The sequence below is a fragment of the Phymastichus coffea genome, unplaced genomic scaffold, assembly GCF_024137745.1.
Source record: "Phymastichus coffea isolate CEN01 unplaced genomic scaffold, Cenicafe_Pcof_1.1 PCOF00162, whole genome shotgun sequence".
Lineage (NCBI taxonomy): Eukaryota > Metazoa > Arthropoda > Insecta > Hymenoptera > Eulophidae > Phymastichus > Phymastichus coffea.
Window position 1 is genome coordinate 254875 of NW_026706973.1, and position 26643 is coordinate 281517.

The 26643-nt window shown below is 40.9% G+C and overlaps 3 protein-coding genes and 1 non-coding gene across 14 annotated transcripts; all 4 read right to left on the reverse strand.

The window, feature by feature from the left end:
• Positions 1–3: 3 nt before the first annotated feature.
• LOC131672926 (probable phospholipid-transporting ATPase IA) lies at positions 4–18690 on the reverse strand. Of its 10 annotated transcripts, none has more exons than XM_058950479.1 (21): positions 13382–13435; positions 12448–12778; positions 8347–8570; positions 8180–8278; positions 7746–8104; positions 7380–7660; positions 7017–7311; positions 6341–6947; positions 5910–6200; positions 5637–5834; positions 5469–5568; positions 5103–5347; positions 4906–5031; positions 4699–4839; positions 4516–4634; positions 4302–4436; positions 3789–3896; positions 2136–2167; positions 1839–1881; positions 1261–1358; positions 4–668 (listed from the first exon to the last, which is right to left on the reverse strand). In XM_058950479.1, exons 1-21 carry the CDS (start codon positions 13427–13429, stop codon positions 571–573), a joined length of 3978 nt encoding a protein of 1325 aa, XP_058806462.1. In that variant the 5' UTR covers positions 13430–13435; the 3' UTR covers positions 4–570. The 10 variants fall into 10 exon arrangements, with proteins under 10 accessions (XP_058806462.1, XP_058806465.1, XP_058806464.1 ...); XM_058950482.1 differs by lacking the exon at positions 13382–13435 and adding an exon at positions 18508–18690 and having other exon boundaries at positions 5–668; XM_058950481.1 differs by lacking the exon at positions 13382–13435 and adding an exon at positions 16605–16628 and having other exon boundaries at positions 5–668.
• Trnal-caa (transfer RNA leucine (anticodon CAA)) lies at positions 10894–11016 on the reverse strand. The gene is made up of 2 exons: positions 10979–11016; positions 10894–10938 (listed from the first exon to the last, which is right to left on the reverse strand). It is a non-coding gene; the product is annotated as a tRNA-Leu (tRNA).
• Positions 18691–19009: 319 nt separating the features above from the next.
• On the reverse strand, positions 19010–23595 carry LOC131672925 (SET and MYND domain-containing protein 4-like). Its single transcript, XM_058950478.1, has 7 exons — positions 23236–23595; positions 22949–23147; positions 22438–22845; positions 20005–20279; positions 19745–19939; positions 19335–19481; positions 19010–19273 (listed from the first exon to the last, which is right to left on the reverse strand). Exons 1-7 carry the CDS (start codon positions 23593–23595, stop codon positions 19010–19012), a joined length of 1848 nt encoding a protein of 615 aa, XP_058806461.1.
• Positions 23596–23677: 82 nt separating this feature from the next.
• On the reverse strand, positions 23678–26434 carry LOC131672937 (sulfite oxidase). Of its 2 annotated transcripts, none has more exons than XM_058950505.1 (5): positions 25952–26434; positions 25533–25872; positions 25108–25468; positions 24607–25035; positions 23678–24536 (listed from the first exon to the last, which is right to left on the reverse strand). In XM_058950505.1, the coding sequence occupies exons 1-5, from the start codon at positions 26209–26211 to the stop codon at positions 24235–24237; spliced, it is 1692 nt and encodes a 563-aa protein (XP_058806488.1). In that variant the 5' UTR covers positions 26212–26434; the 3' UTR covers positions 23678–24234. The 2 variants fall into 2 exon arrangements, with proteins under 2 accessions (XP_058806488.1, XP_058806487.1); XM_058950504.1 differs by having other exon boundaries at positions 25533–25875.
• Between the last annotated feature and the right edge of the window lie 209 nt (positions 26435–26643).

A 26643-nucleotide genomic window follows, 5' to 3' on the forward strand; every position in this document is an offset into this window, starting at 1 on the left:
TCCGACGAAAAGACAAACAAGCAATTGCTCTTTCCAGCGGGCAAAGTGTAGCGTCCTGTAATAGGTATAGCGAGCTAAAAATACAGGCGCTCGATGAATACAAAAGAAGGGAAGTCGGTGTAAAACTTAAATATTGATGAGAGCTGACTAGATCTGATCTTTGATAAGCTGCGCGATGCTATATATATGTACACGAGTTTTCTCTTGTCGTGGTGGATGCGGGAAGCGCGAGGGAGGTATACAATAACAATCGATTACACGTACACTTTCCTAGACCGACCTAACGAGGGAGAGTGAACTGATCATCAAATGCAATGGTCGATTGGATATTTACACGATACTTTCAATTTGTCAATAATACACGTTGCAACGTCACACGTACCACGAGCAAGTTATAGTTTGAGGGCGAGCTAGCTACCAATAACACGTATAACACTTATGTACACAGATAATCCGATATATGTAGAGAAGATTAGCCATGGATGCGGCGACGCCGGCGCTAGTTGGCGACCTCGCTGTCGACGGTGCTGCTGCTCACACTGCCGCCAACGAAGTGCTCGCGTATCCACCTCACATCCCAACTGGCTTCGGCAGATTCGTGTTGTAGGCCCGTATCACGTCCGCTTGCGACACCGTACCGCCTTCTTCTTGCGAGAAAGCGAAACCATCTGTCGAGGAGGCGTCAAAAGGGTGGTCACCCGTTAGCCATTTTTGCGCTCTCTCTCTCTCTCTCTCTCTCTCTCTCTCTCTCTCTCTCTCTCTCTCTCTCTCACTCACTCATTCTCGACGCTGGACAGGTTTGCTCGTCGCTCGAACGAAACATCACCGCGTTTGCCACACGCGCACTCCGTTTCGACGATCGACGAGCTGTCCAACAACCTTCCGCGAAGAAAAATCACACTTCACCCACCCCCAGTAACAAAAAAAAAGTATGCAGCAGCATGCGATCAAGTGAAGCTCTACTAAAGTGACTTTGTTATTTACAGGAATTGATATAATCTTACTATCTACGAGTTAATCAACTACAGCGAATGCAATGGCGAGCACGCCAAGATTAATCGTTCTAAATTACATACCCGTGTTTGTACATTTACCCTTGTCACACGCGTGATAAAAGCAATGAATTATTACAGTCGCCGCGTGCAAGAAAAAAAAAAGAGTGAAATTCCCTGACGTCCTACGTGTAACAATAACATACTCACTCGAAACACGTGGGTGGGAGTGATCGGAGGGTATCGAGGTTGGGGAAAGGGAACTTACGTGATAGCTCCACCTCGACATTAAGCCTGGCTGCGGCGTTCGATCGCCTGGTGAATACACTTTTAACGTTTTTCAATAGCCGCGCCGTCTCCGTCAATCTGCAAATTTCGTCAGGGTTTTTTTTGGTTCTTCTGGGACTCTGTATTTGCAACTGAAGTTTTTATGAGTTTGTTTCTCTGATTTTTTCAGATCGTTCCATTAGTTTCGGGGCTGCGGCGTACAATAAACCAGAGGCTTCGATAGCGAAAAATGAGGAGGGAGAGGGAAGTTCGCACGTCGTTCGTGCACTTTATTATTGAATTAGGTCCAAGAGACAGAGACAAAAAAGCGAGTCATGCCGCATAACATTAAGGAAGAGACAGTCACACGCACGAGCAGTTGGTTTTTGTTTCTATTAGAGCGTGCATTTTTTTCGCATGCTTTTTTTATGGTAAAGGTGTGATATAGAATATTCGTTGCAAATAATCAAACAAGTCGAATGAGTTTATATACAGGAACACGTGAAAAAAATTGTTGAAACACGTTAATCGACTCTAATAAATCATAAAATTAATATAAAATACGAAAGATAAACTCACATATGCAACCCCCTTGAAAATAACGGTGTCCGTGCATCAATACCTACAAGACACTTTTGATAACAGACCAAAACGAACATATAAACATTGAAAATGAAAGATATCAATGTGCAAGTGCAATAATAGCCAAAAAGTGATTTCATTATAATTGCCAGCGTTGACAGCTTGGTGTAGGAATACAACTGACAGTTTATCTGTGTGAGCGTGATTTTTGATAAATTTTGAAAGAAGATATAAAAATAAAATAAAATGTGTATTTCTTTTTGGTATAGTTTTGTCTACAATGGGGGTACTTACACCTCGCAATGTCGGCAATGGCATGCACGGATCTGCACGACAATAAACCCAAAAACAAAGAGAAGAAGAGAAGGCATTGCATTAAACATAATTGGGTATCAAAATTCAGATGTGATTCTTTTTATTTTTCTTTTAATGGTACTCTTAGTGTGAATTTCAAATTCTAATACTAACGATATTCTATTAATTCACACTCAGATATAAAATATCTCATGAGGATGAAAGTCTAGAAAAATACAATACTCAAGATAAGAATGAAGATGAATGGTGTCTCTAGAATACTGGAATTACAGTTGAAAAGGTCAAACCACGCTGTATAAGTCAATATACAGATATGCTTCAATAACGCAAATCAATTATCATTATATTGATTTTAATATATACATATTTACTTATACTCATAAATACACAATTCATCCACTCGCCTAGAGGAGCTTCGTTTGACTTTCCAAGTATCTTGACGATACAGACATCTAAGATATGCATAATAACATTTGAAAAACAAGAAGAGAAAATGAAATCAACAACTACATGTAGTTTTCAAATATGTTGCAGCGCGAACGTGCCAACGTATAACCCATAAATAAATAACTACACAAATAAAAAGACGTTGCAAATCATAGGGAATAGGAATAACAATTCTCGATCTCTCATGTAATTGATTTAACAACAGTGTGTAATCAAATAGGAATATCTTTATCGTTATAAAAGTAGATATCAAAAAGCTCATACATACGTGTCACAAGTGTCGACATTTAATATTTAAATCATCAAAATAAATCAGCGCGTGCTATTAAAAAAAAATTTTTTCTCCCTATTTAACGAAATCGCGTTAGTTCGCGTGGAAAAAAATCAGATTTACGAGTCTTTCCGATCCATACTTAGTACTTGACTCTTCAAATAGATTTCATCTGTACAAAATTATTATTTACAATGAAATATTCACTTCAACATTAACAACGTACATTTTCAGCTTATAAATTTTCTCATAGAGATTCTCGTCAAAAATTTTCTCACAGCACACGAAACTTCTATTCATTCAAAATGTATCCCCCAAACTTCTTGTAACTTCTGCAGCGTTTAGCAGCAATTAATATTAACGTTTACTTAATTATTCAAAAGTTAGTTAGAATAGCAATTGTATGTACATCATTAATTAATACCGCATCATAGCATCTAAGCTTGCCAGTATCCCGGTGGTCTTGGCTGTTTGAGCATCCACGCGGCGATCCTTCCACCAAATTGTCGACGCATCATCCAACGTCTTAGCTTCGAGTTCATATACAGCCTCTTCGACTTCCTGTTACGTTCATTAGTACTATACTCCCATGCTTGTTTTCGTTTTCAAATATTCCACCCAAAAAACCATGCACGGTTGGATAGAGAGAAAGAGAAAAAGAGTTCTGGTAGAAAAGAATTACAGGAAGAAAGCAAAATAAATAGAATGACTGCATGCAAAACTCGACGCGGGATGGACAAATAAAACAAAATCACAGTTAAATGAATGATATATGGATGTTTAGCCCTGTTGTTTCGTCCGAAGCCCTTGAACCGACTAAACTTTTACTAAAGTCAAATCGAATGTAATGGATCCTTTTTTGGTTACGTTTTTGTTATGAAAAAGAATATAAAATTGGGTTGCGAATAACTTACGAGCTCCTATAGTCTTGAGTGTGGAATATATCACCTGGGTCACCTGACTTTCGAATCTCTTGTTCTCTTGCGGCCTCGGATGCTGATTTCCATATCGTATTTTTTACACTGCAAACCCAAGTGTTACATGACAATTTTATTTCAACAAAATCACTGATCAATTGTTTTGAAATACTTTTACAAACAAGAATTTGAGTTCGATTCAGGAAACTTTTAAAACAATTAGTTTTATTTTTGAAATCACAGCTCAGATGATTCGGATTCAATTTTAATTTCCAAAACTTTTTTATCAAGGAATGGCTTTTTTGTCAAATGATAAATCAGTGTTTCCGATCGATTCAGTCTATAAACGTTGAATCATGGTAGCAAAAAATCTCCTCGAAAGAGATAATATATCGATACGTAATAAATTTTTGGTATACTAATCACATCCTCAGAAGTTTTTTCGAATGGATATTAAGAGGAAACAAGAAGGAAGCAGTATCGTTGTGCTTTGAATAGATAAAAACTTACGCTTTAACTATGACGTCCAACATTAACACTGCAAGTGGAATGAGAATGAGTCCAAGCCAGAATACAGGTGACGAGAATAGCATTCTATCGTTCCCAAGCATCGGTGCTCCAACATTAAAAATTGGCCAGAAGTTGCTATCAAACAAGAAACAATAATTATTTAAATAACAATAAAAAGCATAACAATTTTATGATTATTAAAATTTATTCTTACCTATAAATTAAAACGAATAGGAACCAAAGTATAATAGATCCCCAGATAGCTAAGTGTGTCACCCAATTCCATGAGTTCGTTATCAGACCAGCCTTTGCGCATACAGTCACAACTACATACTGTAAGTAAAACCTATTATTCTGAGTATCGCATTGCTCTTGTTGCAAATACGATAAAACTTACAGTATAAACAATATTCCCTAAAACGAGGTAGCCACCATCACGGCCGTTGTACCAAATGACATCTTTCTCAACCGCCAGTAGGGAGAGCCAGTAGAGTAATGCTGAGTGAAGTAATGCGTTGAATATCCATACCCAGAATACCTAAGTAAAAAATTTACTATTGATTCTATAAATTTTTTTTAGTTTTGTAATAGATTTTTAATTAACCTTAATACTAAACGTAGATTCAGTAGCGCTTTTTGCAGCATATAAACTTGGATGAGCTAAATGCGTTTCCGCTGAACACACCTTATCAAATAAACCTATGGCTAATGGTGGAGCTGCCGTAAATACCTATGGAAGAACAAAAATTTAAGAAAAAAACGTTCTTTTTTTCATTTAAACTAGTATACGAGGTTACTTACAACATTGTATAAACCAATAGACCACCTCTCAAAAAGAATCTGTCCGGACCAGCCGGAATAAATAGCAAACCACAGCTCAATGACGTACAGGCAGATATTCTTATAAAACGAATATAAAATCAACTTGCACATCCTGCTGTAGTTCCACGAACCGTGTACGAATAGTAATCGCTTCAGAAATCGAAACTGAGCTATTGAGTAATCGGAGGCACAGGCTGCTTGCAGACCTTCTACCCCGGAAATGCCTAAAAAAATAAATGACATGCGATTTATCTCTCGTATAAATGAATTTTTCTTATCTCATCGTCTCATTAACTAACGAGATACGAGTTTACGTTATCTAAATGGAAAGATGAATATACTAACCAACACCAATGTGCGCTTTTTGAATCATAGCAACGTCATTTGCACCGTCACCAATGGCCAACGTCACAGCTTTTGTATTACTCGTTACCAAATCAACTACCTGCAATTACAATCACGAAACGTTATATTTTTTCAAACAAAATTAATTATCAGATAAAATGTACATACTTCAGCTTTTTGCATAGGGGAAACCCTACAGCAAATGACCACTTTACAGGAAGTGCATAAATCTAAGAAGTCTCTTCTCAAATCACACGACAATGCATATTTTAAGCTATGTCCATCGAGAACTAAGCCAACTTCATTTTGACACCTAAGATCCTGTCCAAAATCCAAGCAGTGCTGGATTATTACTTCTCTCGTTTTCTACAATTCACGAATTCCATCAATCACACGAACATTATATCATAATAACATACATTTCCGTAAAATGACACATACATCTAAGGAACTTTCATTGATAATAATTAAAGGCATAGAATGAGTAATCAGTCTACAGGAGTAGCCAATGTTAATGGCAGTCTCCTGTTTGTCGCCAGTCAAAACCCAAACGTTAATATCCGCTTGAATGAGGGCTTCAATCGTCTCTGGTACTTGATCTTGTAACTGATCCTCGATAGCAGTTGCACCCAACAATGTCAATTGCGTCTCGATCAAATTTGCAGCTTCTTCGCATTTCTCATCGCGATTTGATACGGTGTTCGTTGCTTTGTGCCAAATATCTTTCCACCACTACAAGGTTCAAAAACACATTTGTAATTAAATCACCTAATTAGTCATTTATTCCTAACAAAAGAATAAATCAAGCCACACACCCACACGCACGCACACATTAAAAATAATCAATAATCAATACGCGTAAAACAACTAACGTTGTATCGATTTTCCGGAATCTCTGCAGTAGCGAAACACAGTGTCCTTAAGCCTTCCGATGCGAACAATTCAAGATGCTGCAAAGTGGTCTCCCTATAATCTTCAATATCAGGTGACCTCCTAGACTGGGCATCTTCCTCGGACGTTCTGGTGATAAGTCTCTCATAAATCATGGTATCTGCACCTTTGCAATAAATCTTAATCTGTCCAGATGGGGTTCTCACTATCACTGACATTCTTTTCCTCGTGGATGTGAACTCAATTACATGCAGTACCTCATATTTTTCTCTCTCGCCAAGAGCAGATATCTCAACAGAATTTGGCGTTCGGGTATCGAAAACATATCCAAAAGCTTTGGCACCATCTACGAGTGCTCGCTCGTCAGGTGACGCTGCATGATAGATTATGTTGTCGTCGACTTTCTCCGGAATGACAGTGTGACATACTGATAGCATAACCATGAACTCGTGTAAAATACTTGCGTGCTTGATCTTCTTTGTACTTGAACTCTGGTCGGGATTCTTTAAGCGACCTTGCAAAATATCTTGAATTAACTCGCAGTCGATTGATGTTGCATCGCCGTTAGCTGAAGTGGGTGAAGGTAAGCTACGACACAAAAGTTACTTAAATGACCTTTACCACGTTCTCAAGTGAAAAGTAAAAAAGAATACTCACTCATAAGTTTTACCAGCAATAGAACATCTTTTAAACTCCATAACATTTTTCGTGAGAGTACCTGTTTTATCAGAAAATACATAACTAACCAAACCAAGTTCTTCATTAAGATTACTCGTGCGTGCCATGGCAGGTGTGTCAGATTCCGAATGATACATTTCAATATCCATATTAATAAAAGTCGCCTGTATATAACGCACGACTTCCAGTGTCACTTGGAGCGATATCGGGATCAAATTGTTGAACAAGATAATGAATGTCAATAGATTGAAGGCGAAATTTTTCGATTTAGCCTCTGCAAAAATCATATCAAATCAATACGTCTTCACACGTTTCATTCAAAACTGAATATATAAACCGTACCGGTAAGACCAAGATACCAAAGTCCATTATCATTGGCATTAGTCCAGAGAACATTGAAGATAGCGGACAAAAGGCACAGCAGCAGTAGAATAAAGAACAACATGAGTATCTGAGTATTGATAAGACGATCCAACGTTGAACGTTTAAGCGGTGCGGTATGGGTATTATTCTGCATGAGTTTTGTGTCGTGGCCAGTATAAACGACCACACCGAAAATCCACCGAGTATTGCGTAACATCGCACCGCGAAGAAGTAACTGATCGGGTCCTAAAGCAACACTCCTGCGACAAATGAAAAACATTTTTTTTAATAAATGCAACTGGATTAATAAGTTTTTTTTCGTAATGAATAGTTTGGAATACTAACGGCTTATTAGTTTCTCTCAAAATCCCATTAAACTCGTAAAGATGCCTGTTCGGGGCCTCGCACTGTATATTTGCCCTCAAATTCATCAATTCCGCGGTATCCAAAAACACAGCTGTTTCCGGCAGAGCTTGTCTGATTTTCAAATTAGTCTCACCGTCGAGATTGGCAGTCTCGATGAATGACATGGATTGCGGTTCCGACGACGACAGCAATATCAAATCAGCCGGGAAGAAATTGTTGTTGTGCACTTTAACGACATCGCCGACCGCAACGTTACGCCACTGAATCCATTCCCAACGGCCCTCGCGCAGAACTTCCACTTGCCGCTTGTTTATCTCATCATCGGCACGATGCCTTTTCTGCGAAAATGAGAGAACATGAATTTTCGTTTATTGTTCGAGTGCGCGTAGGCTTTTGGCATCGTGTTCACTTACGATGTCCTCGACAATCTCTTTGAGCGCCGACACACTGAGGATGAATATGAGCGGTACGAGGGTTGTATACCGACCCGTCGGCGATACATCTGGTATTTGCTACAAAAGAAAAAGAAAATGAAAGGTTCCCTCGTCCACAGCACAAAACATCGCTCGCTCGTATTTACCTGCATAAGAGCGATGAAGAGGAAGAAGCAATTGCTGTAGCGTCGGAATTGCTCGAACAGGAAGGACGGTATGAACGACAAGATAGAATACTTGGCTGTGGATATGTGGTTGTTACGGTACGTTGCTGGCTGATGTGGGGCGTTAATGAATACGACCCTCTCGTCTTGACTGTTCGCTTGCTCTACCGACGAACCACCATTCTCGGCTGCTCGTCCTGTCCCTGCTTGGAATTCCAAATTCAGTTTGTTTTGCGACTTTCTTATTGAACTCACGACGTAATCGAGAAAGGATGGAATCGTTTGCCACGTGAGCTTTTACAGTTGGACGTCGTTTTGCGATTCTAATTATTTCCAGAATGTTGTTAAAACAACCTTAACACTATGATTTCCGCTTTGGATCGTTTCCAGATCACGACATTCATTCGCGACATTTGATGTATGGTTTTCGTTAAATGAAAATACCTAAAATAAACATGAAAATCGCGAACGGGGGAAGAATGTCTATCGATGAGAAAGAAAAAATAATAAAATTCAACGATGCACGACGTAGTATCTAGGCATTCCCCATGCAGAGGTGGTTTTTCCAATGGCGGGAACACACCGTATTCTGAAAGAGCTATGAATGTATTGGGTATACTGGTCGACGGAGCATTCTTTTCGAAGAAAGTAAGGAAAAAAGGGATCACATGAATATTTTAGATTCAAGTCTATTTTAAACAGAAAACAAAGTAACATTAACCAGAATCACGAAACGAGCAAACTTATCGACATACACGAACAATGAAGTTCGTGATTAGTGTCGTTCATGATTTTTGAAATAGCACGAGCTCCACAAACATGAGTTGTCGATCATCGCGCGAGCGCGCAGACAGCGCTGGCACTTACGTGTGTGCGAATAAATGTACGCGTCAGCGCGCGCCCTCAATGCGCTTAGCCATCTGGCGTACTTGCTCTCCGCGAAATCCATCGCGCTTTTTATTCCGCTAGTGCTGTTCCCTCATCGTCCATAAGACGAAGCAAACTATTGCGCAACAAGTTCTCGCGTTACTGCATCGCGAGGGCTTCCGCGACGGAGAGGAGAGTCGCAGTGCTTGGCTTTTTTTTTCAAGGCCTTCGTCTGCCACCACCACACTTGGTGTACCAGCTACACATCCTTATCGCGCGTCACGAGAGTTGCGCTGCTGTCAACCAACACTATGACTTTTTCAGCTGAAAATCTAACCTTAAACATTCACTCACGCACGCGCGCGCGTTTGCGATATATACGCACTGCGGGCGGAACTATACAGTGTACACTCGACGGTGGCGCGACGTCAACTGTTGAGCACACCGATGCGGCGCCGTCGCGGCCCCCTCAAGCAGCGCACAATATTACACAGATCGATATTCGGGGAAAACGTCGTGGCGAGTGCTTGTGTCCTCCCTTCGCTGCTGCTGCTGTTTTGCGCGAAGAAGGGCACACGTCGCGCGCGTGCTGTGTGCATTCCGCGATAGCTTTTTGACTATCAATTTTTCGGAGCGAGCGTGCGTTTACTTTTGCGAGTGAGATATTCTTGGGAGAGACAATAGTTGTTGCGTTTGACAGATAAATTGAAAGACTTTGGCTTGACACTATTTCCGTCTAGTGTTTCTTTGATGTATATAACTTTAGTCATACTGTTCGCCAAAGTCTGACAAAGGAATAAAAAACGTATTGATCAATCAATCTTTTCTGATACAAAATATTATAATAAATACGCATTGAGAAATCATATCGCCAAATTGTATTTAGCCGCATTTTACCACTTTTGAATAAAAGGAAACTGGTTTCTCCAGCTGACAATGACTAAACTGCTAAAATAGCGCGATGACTGATATGTGCGACGTGTCTTTGCAATGGTTACTGTCAACGCTTGCAGTTTACGAGTGACTTCGGTTTCGAAAATTTAAATCGCTGATTATTTCTTGAAATTAACGATGCATCAATCAACCTTGAAAAGGTCGATTAACGAAAAAAAATAGAGCGAAGCCGATGATACTTCGCGCGTTCATTTCTGCGTTACGGCGCGGTAGCGTCTTGTCGGCCGCCACACCCATTGCGTCCGAACGTCGAGGAGCGTCGATTATATCCACCAGATACACGTAATTGCGATCTCCTAGCTACCCTCGTTAAGCTAATTACCGTGCACGCTTGACTCCGATAACGAAGAGCGTAAGAAGCTCTTGCGCTCGAGACAATTGAGTCGCGTCTATCGCTAAAAGAAAACAACGTAGCCTATAGAGTAGTAAGGCCAGAAAGCAAGAGAGAGTAAGAGAGAGAGAGTGGGTCGATACTCATCTCTCTCCGTGTGCCAAGTGTGGGGATGAAGCGAGCGACAATCGGTGCATAATAAAAATAAATTGCTGCAGAATTAGTCAGTGTTCGGATAATTCGAGGCTGAGTTGCGTAATGCTATTGTAAGAATTTTTAGTATTTTATTTTGTCAATAAATTCGCGAACAATTGATGCAGAATAATCGAGGTGGTTTAGCGTGGAAGCCGAAGCATCGAAAAAAAAAGAAAAAAAATTGTCAGGAGTGGGATTCGAACCCACGCCCTCAGAGAGGACCAGAATACCCAGTATTACTCGATGCGTATCGAGAAGGAAATAAACCTTGAGTCTGGCGCCTTAGACCGCTCGGCCACCCTGACACTTGTCGCGTCGAGTGATTATTGCTGCTGGTTATCTGCTTGCACACGTTATCTATGTCCAATTGTTGTATTTGACTGGATCGCGCGGTCGCTTCGTTGAATATCTGACGAATGCTAATCGCGACCGAATTCGCCAAAGCGGAATCGCGAATTCGTGGCGACGTTTCACGAGGGAAATTTGTTCGAGGTCGACCATCGCGACCATCAATAGCCCGTTTTATTTGCCGGCGAAACGACGATACATTTTCACGATACAAGGCGAACACGAACACTAACTGCAACTACAGATTTCTGCTTTATCGCGGGCAGCGTGTAAGCGTGAAGCAGCTAATCGCGCAAAACGCGAAAACTTCGCCACCGGATAATGAGCGACAATTGGTTTGGTTCGGCTGGGCGACGCACGAGACTGACCAACGGACTTTTCAGCAACAAGTTGCGCCCCATATCCCCGCGCATTAGCGCACGGCCTAATCGTTACGTAATGCTGCCGTGTCGAAAGTCATTAGCGCGCCGTCGATAATCACATCCGAAAGTTTTATCGCGCGTCACAGCTGTAAGTTAGTCACGCTACGCGTCGAGCAACTTTTGAGTTTCGCGCGACAGCCACGCGCTCGAGACGAAGCTTCGCGTCAAGGCGGGTCGACGACGCGCGAGTCGCGCGAAACAGAGAGCTCCGTCACCGGCGCGCGGTAAAGCCCACGAGCGTGCCCGAGGAGGTCAAGGTCGGCGCCGAGCTTTTCACTCGGCGCCGCAGCTTTTTTGTATTTTTCGTTTGATGTTGTCACGAGCGGCTGCGCTCGCGACTCTTGATTGCTCAACGTGTCGCTTGGCACTTTCTACTCTCGTGCCTCGTTGCGATCATCGATCGGCGCACGGCACTCCTGGCACTTTAATTGGCCTGCTCGTTGCCGAAGCGAGCGCGAGTTTTTCGAAATGCCCGGCTTGAAAGTTCCTCGATCGAAGAGCTTCCCTTGGAGGCGGGCAGTGCAACGCTCGGGAACATCTTTTTCTTATTTCGCGGCGTCGAGAAAGGCCAGGTTGCACGAGCTCGTCCACGCCTTGAGCGACGCTAGCGCCTTGTCAGTTCCTTTTAACTGACGACTGTACAAAGCCATCTGGCCGCCTGAAAGTTGACTTATCGATAAATAATCGGATGCTCTCCCGCGACCCAGAAATCATTATTCGTGTGCATAGTTTGTCGTCGCGGATGCAACAAATAATCAGAACTGTTTTGCATGCACGTGCACTGGACAAAAGGGCAGAAGTCGATGAATAGCGACGCCGATGTTTCCGTCATATCGATCGCTTTGGGGACTGGCGCTTCTTCTTCGCGCGGCCGTGATTCACGAGGAGGAGGTAAATTTAGACGCTGACACACGCCAACACAGCGGAAGCCGCAGTTGGTTGGCGCGAAGAAGGCGAGGCGCTCACCGCAATTGGTCGGCGAAGGATCGGTCTCACGCAGCTCGATGTGCTGCTGGTCGCTGCCGCCGCCGCCGCCGCCTCGCTTGCGCCTCGACGACGCCGTGGACGATGTGCGTGCCACTGCGGTGGCGAAGCCGAGGCTATCGACGTTGTCGATGTCGCCGAGGTTGATGGGACTGCCGACGATGTAGGGACCACGCTCGCCCAGCTGCGGCTGCTGTGGCTCGTCCATGTGCGGGATCGACGACAGGTCGGGCGGCGTGAACGGACCCCCGCCGTTCGCACCCCCCGCGACGTCGATCCCCCGCGACGATGGCTGCATCTCCGGTGCCGGGGCCTGTCGAGCAGCAAGTGAAGCTTTAGCTTCGGCCAATTCCGATGGATATACGCGTCCTTTTCGATCGGTTGCACGTTTGTAAACTTGCTGATTTTAATCGTTAATTGGCGAAAAGCCACTGCTACGCAAAACGGAAGTTATTGAGTTTGCTGCGCACTTAAAAATAAGAACATTTTCTAAGCAAAGTCAAAATGGAAGAAATGTTTTTCATTCGAGGATTTGTCTTTTAAGCATCCAGTAAATTTGAGAACGTTCTTTTCCGCACTGACTAAAAAATTTGCCTTGATCATGACTAATTGTCACTTTACATCACCGATGATTATCTTTCTGTTTCAAACGAACGAGTTGCTCTAGAATTCTCGATAGATCGAAGAACAAGTTTATTAAAGAAAAAGTAACGAACAAATAAGAAGCGTTGTCGTCCCGTCATTATTTACTCCTAACGAAATTTAGCGAGTCGATTAATTCGAATTTTCTGTTTGAGCCTTTAGGCCATCTGTCGCGTGCGGACACATCGCAAAGGAAAATGAGAAAACAGACGCATTGAAAAAAAAGGTACAAATCGATCGACGAGTCAATTAACAATTCAACGCGTCATCATACCTGGTGGTCGTCCGCGTGAAAGGTGCCGTAATCGTCGCGACGACTCATGGCCGCGACGCGCAGACTTCGGGCGACGACTGCGTTATATTTCGGTGCGGTCGTCTCGCGATCGCCGACTTATCGCTGCCAGTGCCGGCACTGATAACGCAACGACCAAGCACTCGTGAGTTTCACAGATAGACGCGCATTTTTCCTTTCCCAACCGCGTTCACTACGACAAAAGCGCGACACCAAATTTTTCTATCACGCGCCTGATTCGGACCGATATCTGTCGCGAGCAGCGTACTTTCCTCGACGAATAGACTCGACACAATCTAGGGCTCGCTGGAAGATGTCATCACGCAGGTGACACGCGCACACAAGCACGTACGCACACACGACTCAATTTTTCAGTCTATCGGCGACTGGACGTGCGTCGCACGGTCAGGTGCCATGGAGGATGAACGTGAGAATTCGGACGCAACACGCCCCGCGACCAGTCGTAAGACCGCGAGTATAGAGGATCGAGTTATCGCCCAATTCTAATATCTGAATTAATAAAAGAACTTACTTGTCGCAGTCAAAACGCCGCGCAAAGGAAGAAAAAAAAATTAAAAAATTAAAAAAGAAAGAAAAAACGAAAAGCGCAGTGCGCGCGCGCTGGAAATAAAACAACTAATCCAAAGTGGAGGGATATAATTGAAGCGAAGTAGGCATTTCGGACATTGATGCCGGCGGCAGTGAGGTAGAGGGAGAGGCGAGACGAAAATAAAAGACCGACGCGCCGGCCGAATTTCCGAAATCATCGTTTCGCGCGTAGGTGAACGGTCGGCGCGTTGGAAAAAAGAAAACAATTTCTTTGACCTATTTTTCTTTCGTTTCCTTCGCGCTGCAGTTAGCGCGCGTCGGATAAAATGTAATTCCCCGCGGCCGCACGGCCGTTGAACTTCCCCTCGCGGTTTTGCACTTTTTCAGGACGACTCGCGTTGCGCCGTCGAGATCAAACGCGAAATTGAAAAAAAAAAAAAAGTGCACGCGTACGTTCGAGGCGACCGGTGAGTATTAAAATCTAGGAGTTGTAAATCGACAAACGCTCGAGTCGCCCTCGATTAACCATTCAATCCTAGCAGCGACGAAAGTATGCAACAATCGAGACTCACGACATCGACGCGCTTGGGTGTTGGGCGCCTTCTTTTCACGACCTTATCATCGCTCGCCACGATGTTACCTCGACGACAGACACCAGTCACACTGCCGCGGGAGCTTTTGCTGTACTACCCCTTTTTTTCTGTTTACAACGCTGCGCGCTCACGAGTGGAAAGGTGCCAATTTTGCCTAGCGACACACGCATCGATCGGCAATGCCGCCTCTGGTAATTGAATTGCTGATGAGTGGATATTCGACTATCATTGAGATTGCAGATGGATCGATACTGTTGATTCTTTTTCGACGAAGGTCCATCGATTTTTACTCGTGGCAGCTTTTTTTGCGCAACACTCGCAGTTAAGTTTAAGTTGCAATTGTTGTGGAATGGGAAATGTGTAAATAGATCGAAAGATAAAAAAAACGATAAAAAAACACGTGTTAAGTTAACTCGCGACGCTATAATCGTCGAAAAATGTTCGTAAGCATCCTGGCGTCGCGCAATCATCTCGAGCAATTATAAAAAAAGAAACAAACTAGAAACTGTCCGTCGTTACAACCGAGGAGGAAGAAAAACCGCTCGAAAGTCTGGCGTATACAAAGCTTTTTGTTTTACTTTGGCGCGCGCGCGCGTTAACGAGGTGTTTCAGCAAACGGAAATCTACGGGTCGAAAGCTCGACTTTCATGTTTCATAAATAATAGCACGCGGGCGGATTAACTGATCCTTGCAAGCTGTTCGCGCGATCAATTTACTCAGTCGCGATAATTTCGGATATTCCGAGATGAGCGCTTACAAGCTGCAATTGTGAGCGACGTCGTCGTAAAAGAGAACGACTCGCATCGCTCATCAAATTAAAAATATCAGCAGCTCATCAGAAACACAACGAGTGGTCGTAAAAGAGCGAAATGAGACTAGCAATAGCATTTACCCTTGGCGAGTGTCGTGCGAGATAAACGATCGCAAAAAAAAAAAGTTCTCCTCGCTGTTACTGAGAGGGGGTTGAGAGTCGATGCGTGTGTACACGTGACTTTCTCCTAAAACAAACAGGGGAGAAAGAGCCCGGAAGCGCTGAAATAATTCCTCTCCCTTTTTTGCAATCGGAAGGAGGTCATACTTGTGCCGTTAATTTTATTTTACCCGTGAAAGTTTGGTTGGACGCTTTTTCAACTCTTCGTTGCTGCACTGATTAAAAGCGGCACGTACGTCGGCACGTATTTTAAAAGCTACGCGAACTGAATTGAAAAGTCGCGAGCTCTCGGTTCGGCAGGATTCGATTCGCTCTTTCGGAAAGCCTCGTGGTCGCGAGAGGCAAAGCTGACAAACGCAGGCGGTAAATATCAGCTGCGTAAGTTGAACGCTCCCGACGATAGAATCGATATCGCATTTTCCGACACCGGGGTTTTAATAAAGTCGAACACACGCGTTCGTCGACATTTCGCACGCATTAATTATATCGAGTTAGAACGCGAGCATAAAGGCCTTTACAAGCTCATCGAGCTTTTCTTTTATTAATGCCGCTGTTTGCCGCTTGGCGTTTCAACAGACTATAGACATCGTTGTCGTTACATCCGACATGTAAGTTGAGTGCTAATTGCAATGTAGCCCATCCCACAAAAAAGAGAGACAGAGAAGGGAGGCCCGGGTAAATTATTAGATATAACTTTCACAACGTGGAACGATCGAATCGGTGTCAATCGTTTCGCGAGAGAGAAATAACAGAAAGCATGTATAACGTTGCTTGAAGGGACAGCAATGTTCGTTTTTATGACTTGTTTTTATGATTCGCGAGGTAATGCTTGAGAGCGCAAGTATGTTCGTCTTTTTCACCAAGCCGAGCGTAAATTTTAAATTGTCTTTCGTTTATGGCATTTTTAGATTTAATGTTTTGCATAATGCCTTTACAATGCTTTTTGTCGCGGTTTAGATTTAGACGTTTTAATCTCTATTGTGCGAATAATGCAATTGAGAATGCGTACGATAATAGATTACATTTTCAATGAAGCGGCCGAGTTACGGGAGTAATTTGCAACATCGTATCAGATCTTAATTATTCAAACACAACGCGTTTGAGTATGATAAACCTTTATACGGAAATTTACCTTTACCATCCAAAGAAGTTCCGTTGCCCGAGCAATAAAAGAAAAATACGTCACACTCTCGCAAACGTCAAGGTAGAACTAAAAATTCTCCTCGACGACAAAAAAAAAGAAAGCCGTGAATCATAATGATCGCGTGATAACACCAGCGCCGCGCCTGTTTTTCCGTCCTCGTCGTCAGATTATAAATGGAGTCGCGTGTGATTTTGATTAAAAGTAAACTAAAAAAATTCGAGATCATCCTTCTTCCCTTTCTAAGCTAACAATTAAGTTTTTATCAATCGATTTGACCGCTTGAGAAGTAACAGAAATGTAGCTATAGTTAAACACGCGATCGCAAATAAACGAAATCATCATAACTATTCTTCAATTTTATGGAATTTCTACAGATTCTGAAAAGAAAAAAGAAAAAAGAAAAAAAGCGAATAGCCGAAACGTGCAGACGGCAAACCCAACCCTGAACTCGCGTGATGTGGGGAAAAATGTGGGACACGTAAACACAGACACGCCCGCTTGCTTGCGAGACTTCGCTTTCAATGGCCTTATCAAAATTAAAAGAGCAGGCGGAAGCATGATTCAATCACGTAGGACAAAAAGAAAACAGAAATATCCATACGGGAGAGAAACGCTCCTTGTGCATAAAAAGTGCTCTTTTTTACGGTTATTTACATAACTACACGTTTTTCCATGCAATCTTGCCAGCAATTTGAAGAATTTGATTGAAGAACTGACGACTAAAAATCAATAATTATGAATTTGAGTAATGAGTCTCGTTTTTATGGATTATTTGTCAAACTACGTTTTAATGAGATGACTTGTTTCCAAGTTACATAAATACGAACATCTAACGTTATACGATTCAATTTTTTTCGTAAAGGCATTAATTTGGCTATTTATTAAATTAGATAAATTTATTGAGTTAACTTACGTCTAAACCAGAAGCACGAACATCGCGTAGTCATGATGGAAAATTCAAAATGACGTTCAAACTAGATAGTTCATAGTTCTAACCAAACCGAAATTTTACATAAATGGATATTAACTCGTTAACAACAACTTACTTCAATTAAACGCGAAAATGCAGAATCCTCGCAATCAGCATTACAATATTATTTCGTTCGATTGGCCCTGAACAAAAGATGAGAAAGATTGACTTACACGACTATCCCTAGATTCCACATAAATTTTTAAAGCCAATAGACTATACTTCTATAAACTAAAAAAGAGAAAAGAATCCATCTAAGAATAAATGCGTGTAAGAGTCTAAAGACGCGCATCTTTTTTTCTACGTGATGCGCACGAAGAGCAAGAGAGTGAGGTAAGTAAAACCGCCTGTATTATGCAACAAGTAGGCGAGTTTAAAATACGTGTATGTATAACCGGATCAATTTTCGGCTTAGCGAGCAACCTTTACAATCGGCTACAGCATACATCATTTAAAATTTCTTTTTCACAACTGTTTTTAATCATCGATGAAATGGAATTTAGGATCCGTGATAGACATGTGCATGTGCTCGATGGTAATCCTTAGTCTTTCATTTACATAGCACTATTCTGAAATGTTTATAGCAAAAACACCGTCGTTATTGAAAAATAAAAACAAATTAACTCAGACGAGAAAAAATAGTTGAACTGCATTTTCATCATTCGATAATATTCGCACATTCTCGAAAAAGCAAACGGACAATCGCTAAAAGCCATTTTTGAAAAATAGACGCGAGTCGTGTAACATCAAAAGGTAAACAAAAGGAAGCGTGCGTACGCGTAAAATGCAGCTGTGTACTCTTTATATATTGCTTGCATCGTATAACCTAACCTCTATATCATATTCGCTCGTTTCATCTTCTCTATTGATGGCAACAGAATAGATGCCACTATGTAAAAAGAGCGCAGATAAACGACTCACCGACAACAATACAAAACCGAACTCTCACTACTTTGACGAAATACAAGCCATTGTCATATCTCATCGGCATCTTTTGGTGGCCAGGGCCACCGCGCAACTACAACAATTCACTACTACTCGTAGTATAACGGCGTCTTCCTAATGCACAAGTATAGAAGCTGCAACACACCACCGTTAACCTCATGACGGCGCGACGCGCGACTGATCGTGTTTTTCCCTTCGCGCGGCGTTGTTGGCGCGACCGCGTGTGCGCCAAAGTGGGGCGTGAAGGTGGACCTAAAGGTGGGGAAAGACCTCTAAAAAATAGAATTTCCTCAAAACTTACATTTACATTCACATATACATACACACGCGTATACTTTTTGGCGAGAATATATACACGCGGTAGTTTTTAATTTTCGTTGCTGATCAATATAAAACTTGCGAAGACTTATAAGTCAGTCGATTATTTATGTTATAGGCCACGGCGATGAGACTAGAGTCTCGTCAATCGATCGTGTGTTTAACATTGCTCAGGTATTCCCACTATATGACCATAGATGCAATTGAAAATTGTGACGAGGGACGCGGTAAGACTTGCTATGCGCCAATTTGGTAGTTTGCAAAATTTTATGGTTAGGTAAATGGCATAGCAAAAATCGCGAATGGTTTCTTGATTGAAATTGAAATTGTTATTGTCGGCTCGTAAGTTTGCGGTGATCTCGTCACACTTGTGTTGAGCTCCGTTCGTTGCGTTGATTTCGGCGTGTATCAATGTTTTGAATGTCTGCAAAGTGGAATAAATAAGCAAATTGCATTTCTCAATCAAAGTTTCGTTGATTACATACGATTAAATTGTGAATGAGCTTAGGAAACATGGGCCAATTTTCCTCACAAGCGATGCAGTCGCAGTCGAAATGAAAGCGCTCCGATAGTAATTTCCGACGCTTATCTCTACTCATCTCTGAGTACATCGGTCCATAGCAGCAAAATACCTTGACAATAAATAATAGTCGGAGTTAATTTTAAAACATGCTATAACGAGAGAAGTTTTACACACGCGTCATAACAATGAACAGTATTAAGTGTATGTTTTGTTTTCTTTTTGGAGGCAAGCAGTTAAATATTTATATAAAGTGAAGGTTCGGGTTTATTTTATAGACGCTGACGTAAACTTGAAAAATGTATCTAAAATTATGTGCCACACCAAGAAGATGATTTAGTTAAGGCACCATCGTGAATAATAAAAAAGCTCAACCTGTTCGTCTTTAGCAATCGGTTTGATAGCATAGAGAACCGTGGAACGATCGCCCATTTCGCAGCTTTTGACGTTGGGAAAGCAGCTGTGATTGAGCAGACTTAAAAACGGTGTAAGGTACAGCCCCGAGCTGTGTTCCTCGGTGAGTGGCGACCAATTCCACTCCGTCGACGACACCTTGTACAAGTCCTTCACCTGTACAAACCAAGTCGAAAAAGTCTCAATATGAAAAACTTAGGCACATTTGCGTTTCCGTATACCGTCACAGCGTTAAGCAGTGTAAGATGTTGATAATGCGAGAGTAATTTTCCCACGAACAGAGCGTCTTCGCTGCTCTGCAGAGCTCTTTTGTCGGAGTCGAAGTACTTGCGGAAAAACGGCGTGTGCTTGGCGAGTAGGTGCAGAAGCACAGCCGAATCCTTGGATATGGCGAGTTGCTCGATGTGCGATCGTTTTTTTGCATTCGTTCGGAGACTGTAGGCACTGAGGTAATTGTTGCCGAAATGTGGCCCTGAGAATCCTCGTTTGCGGTAGTCTGGAAAATGAGAAACAATAAGGAAAATTTGGACGCCGTTGAAAGTTGGCGAAAAAAGGTCATAATCGACGGATTTCATTCACCGCAACTTTCGACTTAATTACATTTTATCAAATGTGTTTTTTGTCGAACTGATAAGCACTGTATCGATTCCTAGTGAGCTGTATGGTGCAGATGAGATAACGGTAGTACATGTCTGGCGAGAGGCGAAAACACGTCGAAGATAATTCTAGACGATTGCAGTTTCGTTAGAATACCAATGCAGTCATTTAAATTTGCAAGGGGAAAACTCTATAGCTACGGTGCGTCACAGCTATATGTCCCGCGATTTTGGGTCCTATTTCGGTTAAGAGAGCCGGCGCTAACTCCCACAAACACAAATTCACCGCGAATGGTTGGAAAATTGAGATTAGACAATTAAGAAATATTACACGTCGATTTCATATATATATATATATATATATGCACACGGCGATCTTGTTATTACGCCTTCATAACATCAATTAAAAAATTAATTAATTATCTATAGGATGAGTAAGCTAACTCGAACCTAACCGAACTAAACCAAAACTCGAATTAATAGAGAAAATTACAAAGAGTGAGCGTATTTGCTCATTCACGGAAGCGCAACAATCAAGCGTAATTTAGGCGAAGAGAACACAAGCGAATTCGCTCAGTGTCCTCGACACAAAAGGACGAAAGTACGGCCGCGAAGTTCCGAGCGAGAGCTGGTGCAGAGAGAAAAGAAATTCATATGCTTTGGAGAGCGAACCACCAGGTTCCATCGTACTCCGCTCGCAGGTGACAGTCCGGAGGCGACGGAAGTGCAGCCCAACTGGCAGAAGTGCTCGAGGGACGATGACATCCACTCCGCTGTCTAGCCTCGAGAATTCAAAAAAGGGGCACCTTGCCAGGACTTCCTGGTGGCCTTTGCCTCGACAGCGATGGACGTGTGCCATACTTGTGTCCTGGAGTCTCACGGCACTGCCCTTCCAGAGAGTATTCTGGGTAGCTCGAACACACAAAGTTCTTCAGTCTCTCTCTCTTCACCCTCTTTCTGGACTCTCTTGCTGGCTTCTTGCTGGATTCGGCCACCTTTCTCTTGATTCTCCCTCTGACCTCTCTCTCTCAATTCTCGCAAATTTCCTCGCTTATGAATCAGCCGATACCTCTCCGCTAATTATGGCTCTTCCTTTCTCTCTGCTCTTTTCGCTCTCGCTCTTATCTCCAGCCGCGCTCACATCTTCCGGGTCCTGCAACAAACCAAGCAGGAATGTCATGTTGCCACGCCCACGCCTGGTCGCTGCGTCCATGTAAGGAGAGTGCCGCACACATGGCTAGTGATTATCGCTGTTCGCCAAATTTTAAGGTTACATCTGTAACGGTTACTCAATGGACCCGCTACTCTATCACCTTGGTGAACCAGGCAGAAACAAACATGGCAGTGGATCAACTAGTATTTCACGGAAATAAATTATTGCTATTTATTACCGATCGTTTTTATCAATTACATTATTATCCTGCAATGGGATAAGGTCAGATGAATGAAGAATCGATAGCAAGAGATTTGACTACGACTACATTAGGCAAATGTTGGTATACACGAACAAATCGTCGTTATATTATTACCATAACGCTTTTGTTTCTGCTGAAATTTATACATGAGATAGGTGATGTCTTCAACTTAAAGTTTTTAAAATTAATATTGATTAAATTGAACATTAACATTGCGGAATGAAGTTGCTAATTAAAAAATATACTATAACTCTTGTGCCATTTAGACACCCATAAACCATATCTTGACGCTAATGAAAGTTGGAATGAACCATGCTAAGATGCACTCTTATAACAGAAGGTAACACAGATTTGTATTCATAAAATGGCCTTTCCTCTTGTCAGCGCAGCTTGCAACGCCAGACTACATTCTTAGGCGTCAGAAAAGAAAAAGCTTTATTTAACAATAAATCAGAATAAATGTACTCAGGCACGCGCCATTCGGGAAGTCATTCACGGGAAATTGCGAGCACTTAAAAAAACCAAGCAAACTCGCGCGCTGAGTCAATACAACGAATGTTCTCACACGATTAATGAGCTATTCACGAGGCATACAAATAGTAAATTGACGCTTGTTAAAACATTCTAATATTCGAATACTCACCCATGCATGCATCAACCTCGTCAAATTTTTCCCTCAACTTCTTCAATCCACCAGCTTCTTTCACAGCTATAATAACCATTCTAATGCTCATAGTTCTCGCAGCATTCATTCTCTGTGAACTCTTCCAAATCCATTCCATAACTTTACACTCCACGTCATGATACAATTGCTTGGCGACGGCTCGACATCTCTCCGTGCAGTAGACCGCGTGAGCGCAATTCTCGCACGGCAATGGCGACCAAGCGAAACGCAAACAGTGCGAACAGTTGAGGTAGATGTCGATCGGACAACTAACGTACGGCTCGCTGACGTAGAGGATTTCACCAGGAACAATGTCACGTGTGGCTCTTAAATGACGACCGTAATGATAATTTTGAGGTACGTGGGTGATTGATAAGGCTGATGAGGCTGATGGACATTCTGGCGAGAGGTGATTTCTGAATTGTTCTGCAAGTAACAAATTCATTAATTTTTGGAAATTAAAGGATTGTAAACATATAAGTATGCATACCTATGTTGGGAAGATCAAGTTTCGGCTTTTCTTCTTGAATTTTAAATTCGCCCCTTTTCAGCTTGATAATAGCCTTGACTAGTTTTACAACGAGTTTCTTCTTTACCTTGTCGGTCACTTTGATCTCTTCCAAGATTATTTTAGCTTCCTCGCAGGTATATTCCGCCTCTTCTAGACCTAACTCTGCCTGATATTCGACCTTCGATCAAATTAAATTATAAACAGCAATCAGATGTTTACTTTTAATTAAGTTTCTCCAAATAACTAAATTTATAGAAATAACATACCTTACGACACATGAGCTTGATAAGTTGAATATCCGTTGTCGCCAGTTTCATAGCTCTTTCCAAATCCTCAATACTGTCAAGATATCTCTTTAAATGAGCTAACAAAGCTGATCTGTTACCATAAGCCAAACCAAGTTCCTCGGAACCCATTGGCGCGAACGCGACACTTTGGGTATAGAGTTTCAGTATTTCCAAGTGTATTTTCTCATCATGCTTGTTGTGCACGTACAAATCGTTTCCTTCTTGTCTTGTTCTTGACGATTCTACGGCACTTTTTGGCTCTGGTGTATAATTCCAAGGCGATTTCTTTAAAAGCTCATCGAGCTCGTTTATAGCAGCAATCAGACGTCTATGCTCCATTTTTCGAATACACTGACAGTTGAGATTTGAAAAAAGTTATAGAAGTAGACTGTGATGTATGATTTTATTTGTATTTGCCAAGTATAAATAAATGTGGCAGATAATATATATCTAGGGGTAGGAAAATTGAAATAATTTATCCGTGAATAAGTCACAAGGCAGTGAGTTCTTTACAAACGTGATATCCATATACATTATATAAAGATATGAGATAACGATGTATCAAAAGCTACTAAGTGATTTTTTGAGGATTTCGTATCTAATAGATACAATTATTAATAATAAATTGAATTAATTCCCCTACCTCTATTCCATACATTTAACAATATATAATTTATTTAAAAAACTATATAGTCAATAAATTATTCAATATTTTTAAAAATAGCACCATAACATCAGCTTTTTCCTTATAACTAATTATTAATTACAGTAAAATAAAGATAAATATAACAAAATCAGATAGAGTATCTATATAAATGATCTTGACTGTATCCTACAATCAACAGTGTAGCCTTATCTTGCTTTATGTATCTTATTAGTAATAACAAATGATAATATTAATACATAAAAAGTAAATATTTAAATTATTAACTAAACAAATAAATTGCTTGTCTTAAGTATAACTTGAAAAAATGTCATCTAGATCAAGTCAACTTTCACTCTATGATATGCATTACAAAGAAAACCTCTTAGATTCCAAATATTTTTAAAACTTTCTGGTTGTACATTATAAGATGAATCTACGGCTTTTGCCCACAACTCTACAGACCCCATTGATTTGTCAACAGGTATCTGAAGACTCCACAAAGTCCAAGCATAATGTCTACCTTCTTTGGCATTTTGATCCTGAGTTACTAAATCTGCAATGTGCCATGTATTTCCGCCGTCGGCTGTCACGTCTACTCTAATTATTTTTTTACCACCTCCAGACCAAGCGTATCCTGTAAAATGCATAATAGTTATTAAAATACACAAATGTGAAATATTTGCATCTTTATTGAATTGATTTACCTTTCACTGCAATAGTACCATTCTTATCTATTTGAACTTTTTCTCCTCTTTGAGGAATGCAAATAGCAGAAGTAACTGGCATCTCCTGAATTGCAGGAGCTTTCTTGAAATCTACATTATCCCAATCTATAGAAGGAGAGAAGCCTTTATAGTCATTCTGCTGGAATTGCGAAGGACTCTCTTCTTTAGAAAAAATAATTTTATTGCACCACTTCACATTTCTAGCTCCAACAACTCCTGGTACGATTACTCTAATAGGCCAGCCATGGTCTAGAGGAATTTCCTCGTCATTCATTTCATAAGCTAGTAAAACATCGGCTCTTGGATCCAAAGCTTTGCCAATTGGTATACTAGCACCATAGGATACACCAGCCGGATCAACATCCATTCCTTCAAACTGTAAATGATTGAAATCTTCTTCTTTTATACCTAAGAAAATAAAGAAATTTGAATAAAAGTTTTTCACAAAGAACAAATTTAATTTGTATTATTAAAATTTACCTAATCCTTCCAATACATCAATTAATCTTGCACCAGACCAGCTGGCATTACCAATAGCTCCAACACTCCAACTCAAACCTCTCAATGACTTGGCTTCAGCCATTTCTGATCTTCGATTACCTCCACACATTATTGCACTGGTTACTGTGTACTTAGGATATTTTTTAATATCCGATAGCGTGAGTGATTTAATAGTGGTATCATTTATATTTATTTCCATTTCGTAATCTTTTATATCAATTATTGGGACTGGTAGATGATTTCTTATATAGAAAATATCTTTTGGAGTTTTGAAATGTTCTACTAATAGATGAGAAGGAGGTTCAGCACAGAATGGCTGTTTACCATTAACTTTTAGCACCTAAAAAATTGCATCACAATATAATGCATTTTTGAATAATTAACAATAATATAAATTCAATTACTTTGCTACGAATTGGTTCCAAAGCATAAGGATCTAAAGTATCCACAGTTTTTTTGTACACATCTTCGCTTTTGAGATTACCAATCCTCATTGATTCCAAGAGCTCCAGTATTTCTGACTTTTGATGATTAGCAAAGACCATCCAAAAAGGATCAATAGATCCACCAGCTGCCATCATGATTTTCTCCTCTCCACCGGGATGCTTCTTAACAAATTCTGTAATATTGTAAACACCTTCCTTGTACGAAACCCAGATGCCATCCTTGACATTGTCATGCTCATTAACTTGCTCTATTGAATATGTTGGAAGATCATTTTTTCGAACACCAACAATATTTTGACTTCTTAAGATAAATGTATGATTGTTAATATTTTCACTTAAATTTAAATGAAAAAAGGTGAAAAAAGAAATGATCTTACTCAGTATGCTGCTTCAAAGCATGTACATGACAATTTTCTTTCATAAATTTTTTCACATCGTCACTGAATAAATAATAGCTAATAGCTCCAATGAAAGGTAAAGAAAAAGCAGCATATGCACCATACTTGTGGTATTTTTTATTTTCTTGATGAACGAATGAACTGGATCTTAAAATTGATGCACTTAGTTTCAGATAATTTGAAAACCGAAATTCGTGATTACGACATATTGCAGTTAATTTAGTTGAGTAACGAAACATTTTTAAACTTTTTCTTCACTGTAGTACTAATACTCTGTGAAATTTACTCAATAAATCTATTATACTGTATTACACTTATCACAGTTATAGACGTTCATTTTGCTGGAGGATTTTTAAGTAAAAACACGTGTATATCTCGACAACCATCTGTGCATTCTTGACAAAAATCATTATCTATAGGTATTTACTTAATTACGATTGCTCGAATCTATGTTATCTGGTGTTATTTTGATATTGCAGTTATTTTTGGTTAGGAGTATAGTAAATAAGTGGCGTCATCAGATCACGTGATCAATTCCATAAGTAAATTTTTATTATTTGTCAAGCAACAAAACTTATGATTATATTAAAACTTATAACCAAAGACAACTAAATGCAATAAATATTTGACTAATTTACATATTAAAGGTTCCCCTACATAATCAAAAAATT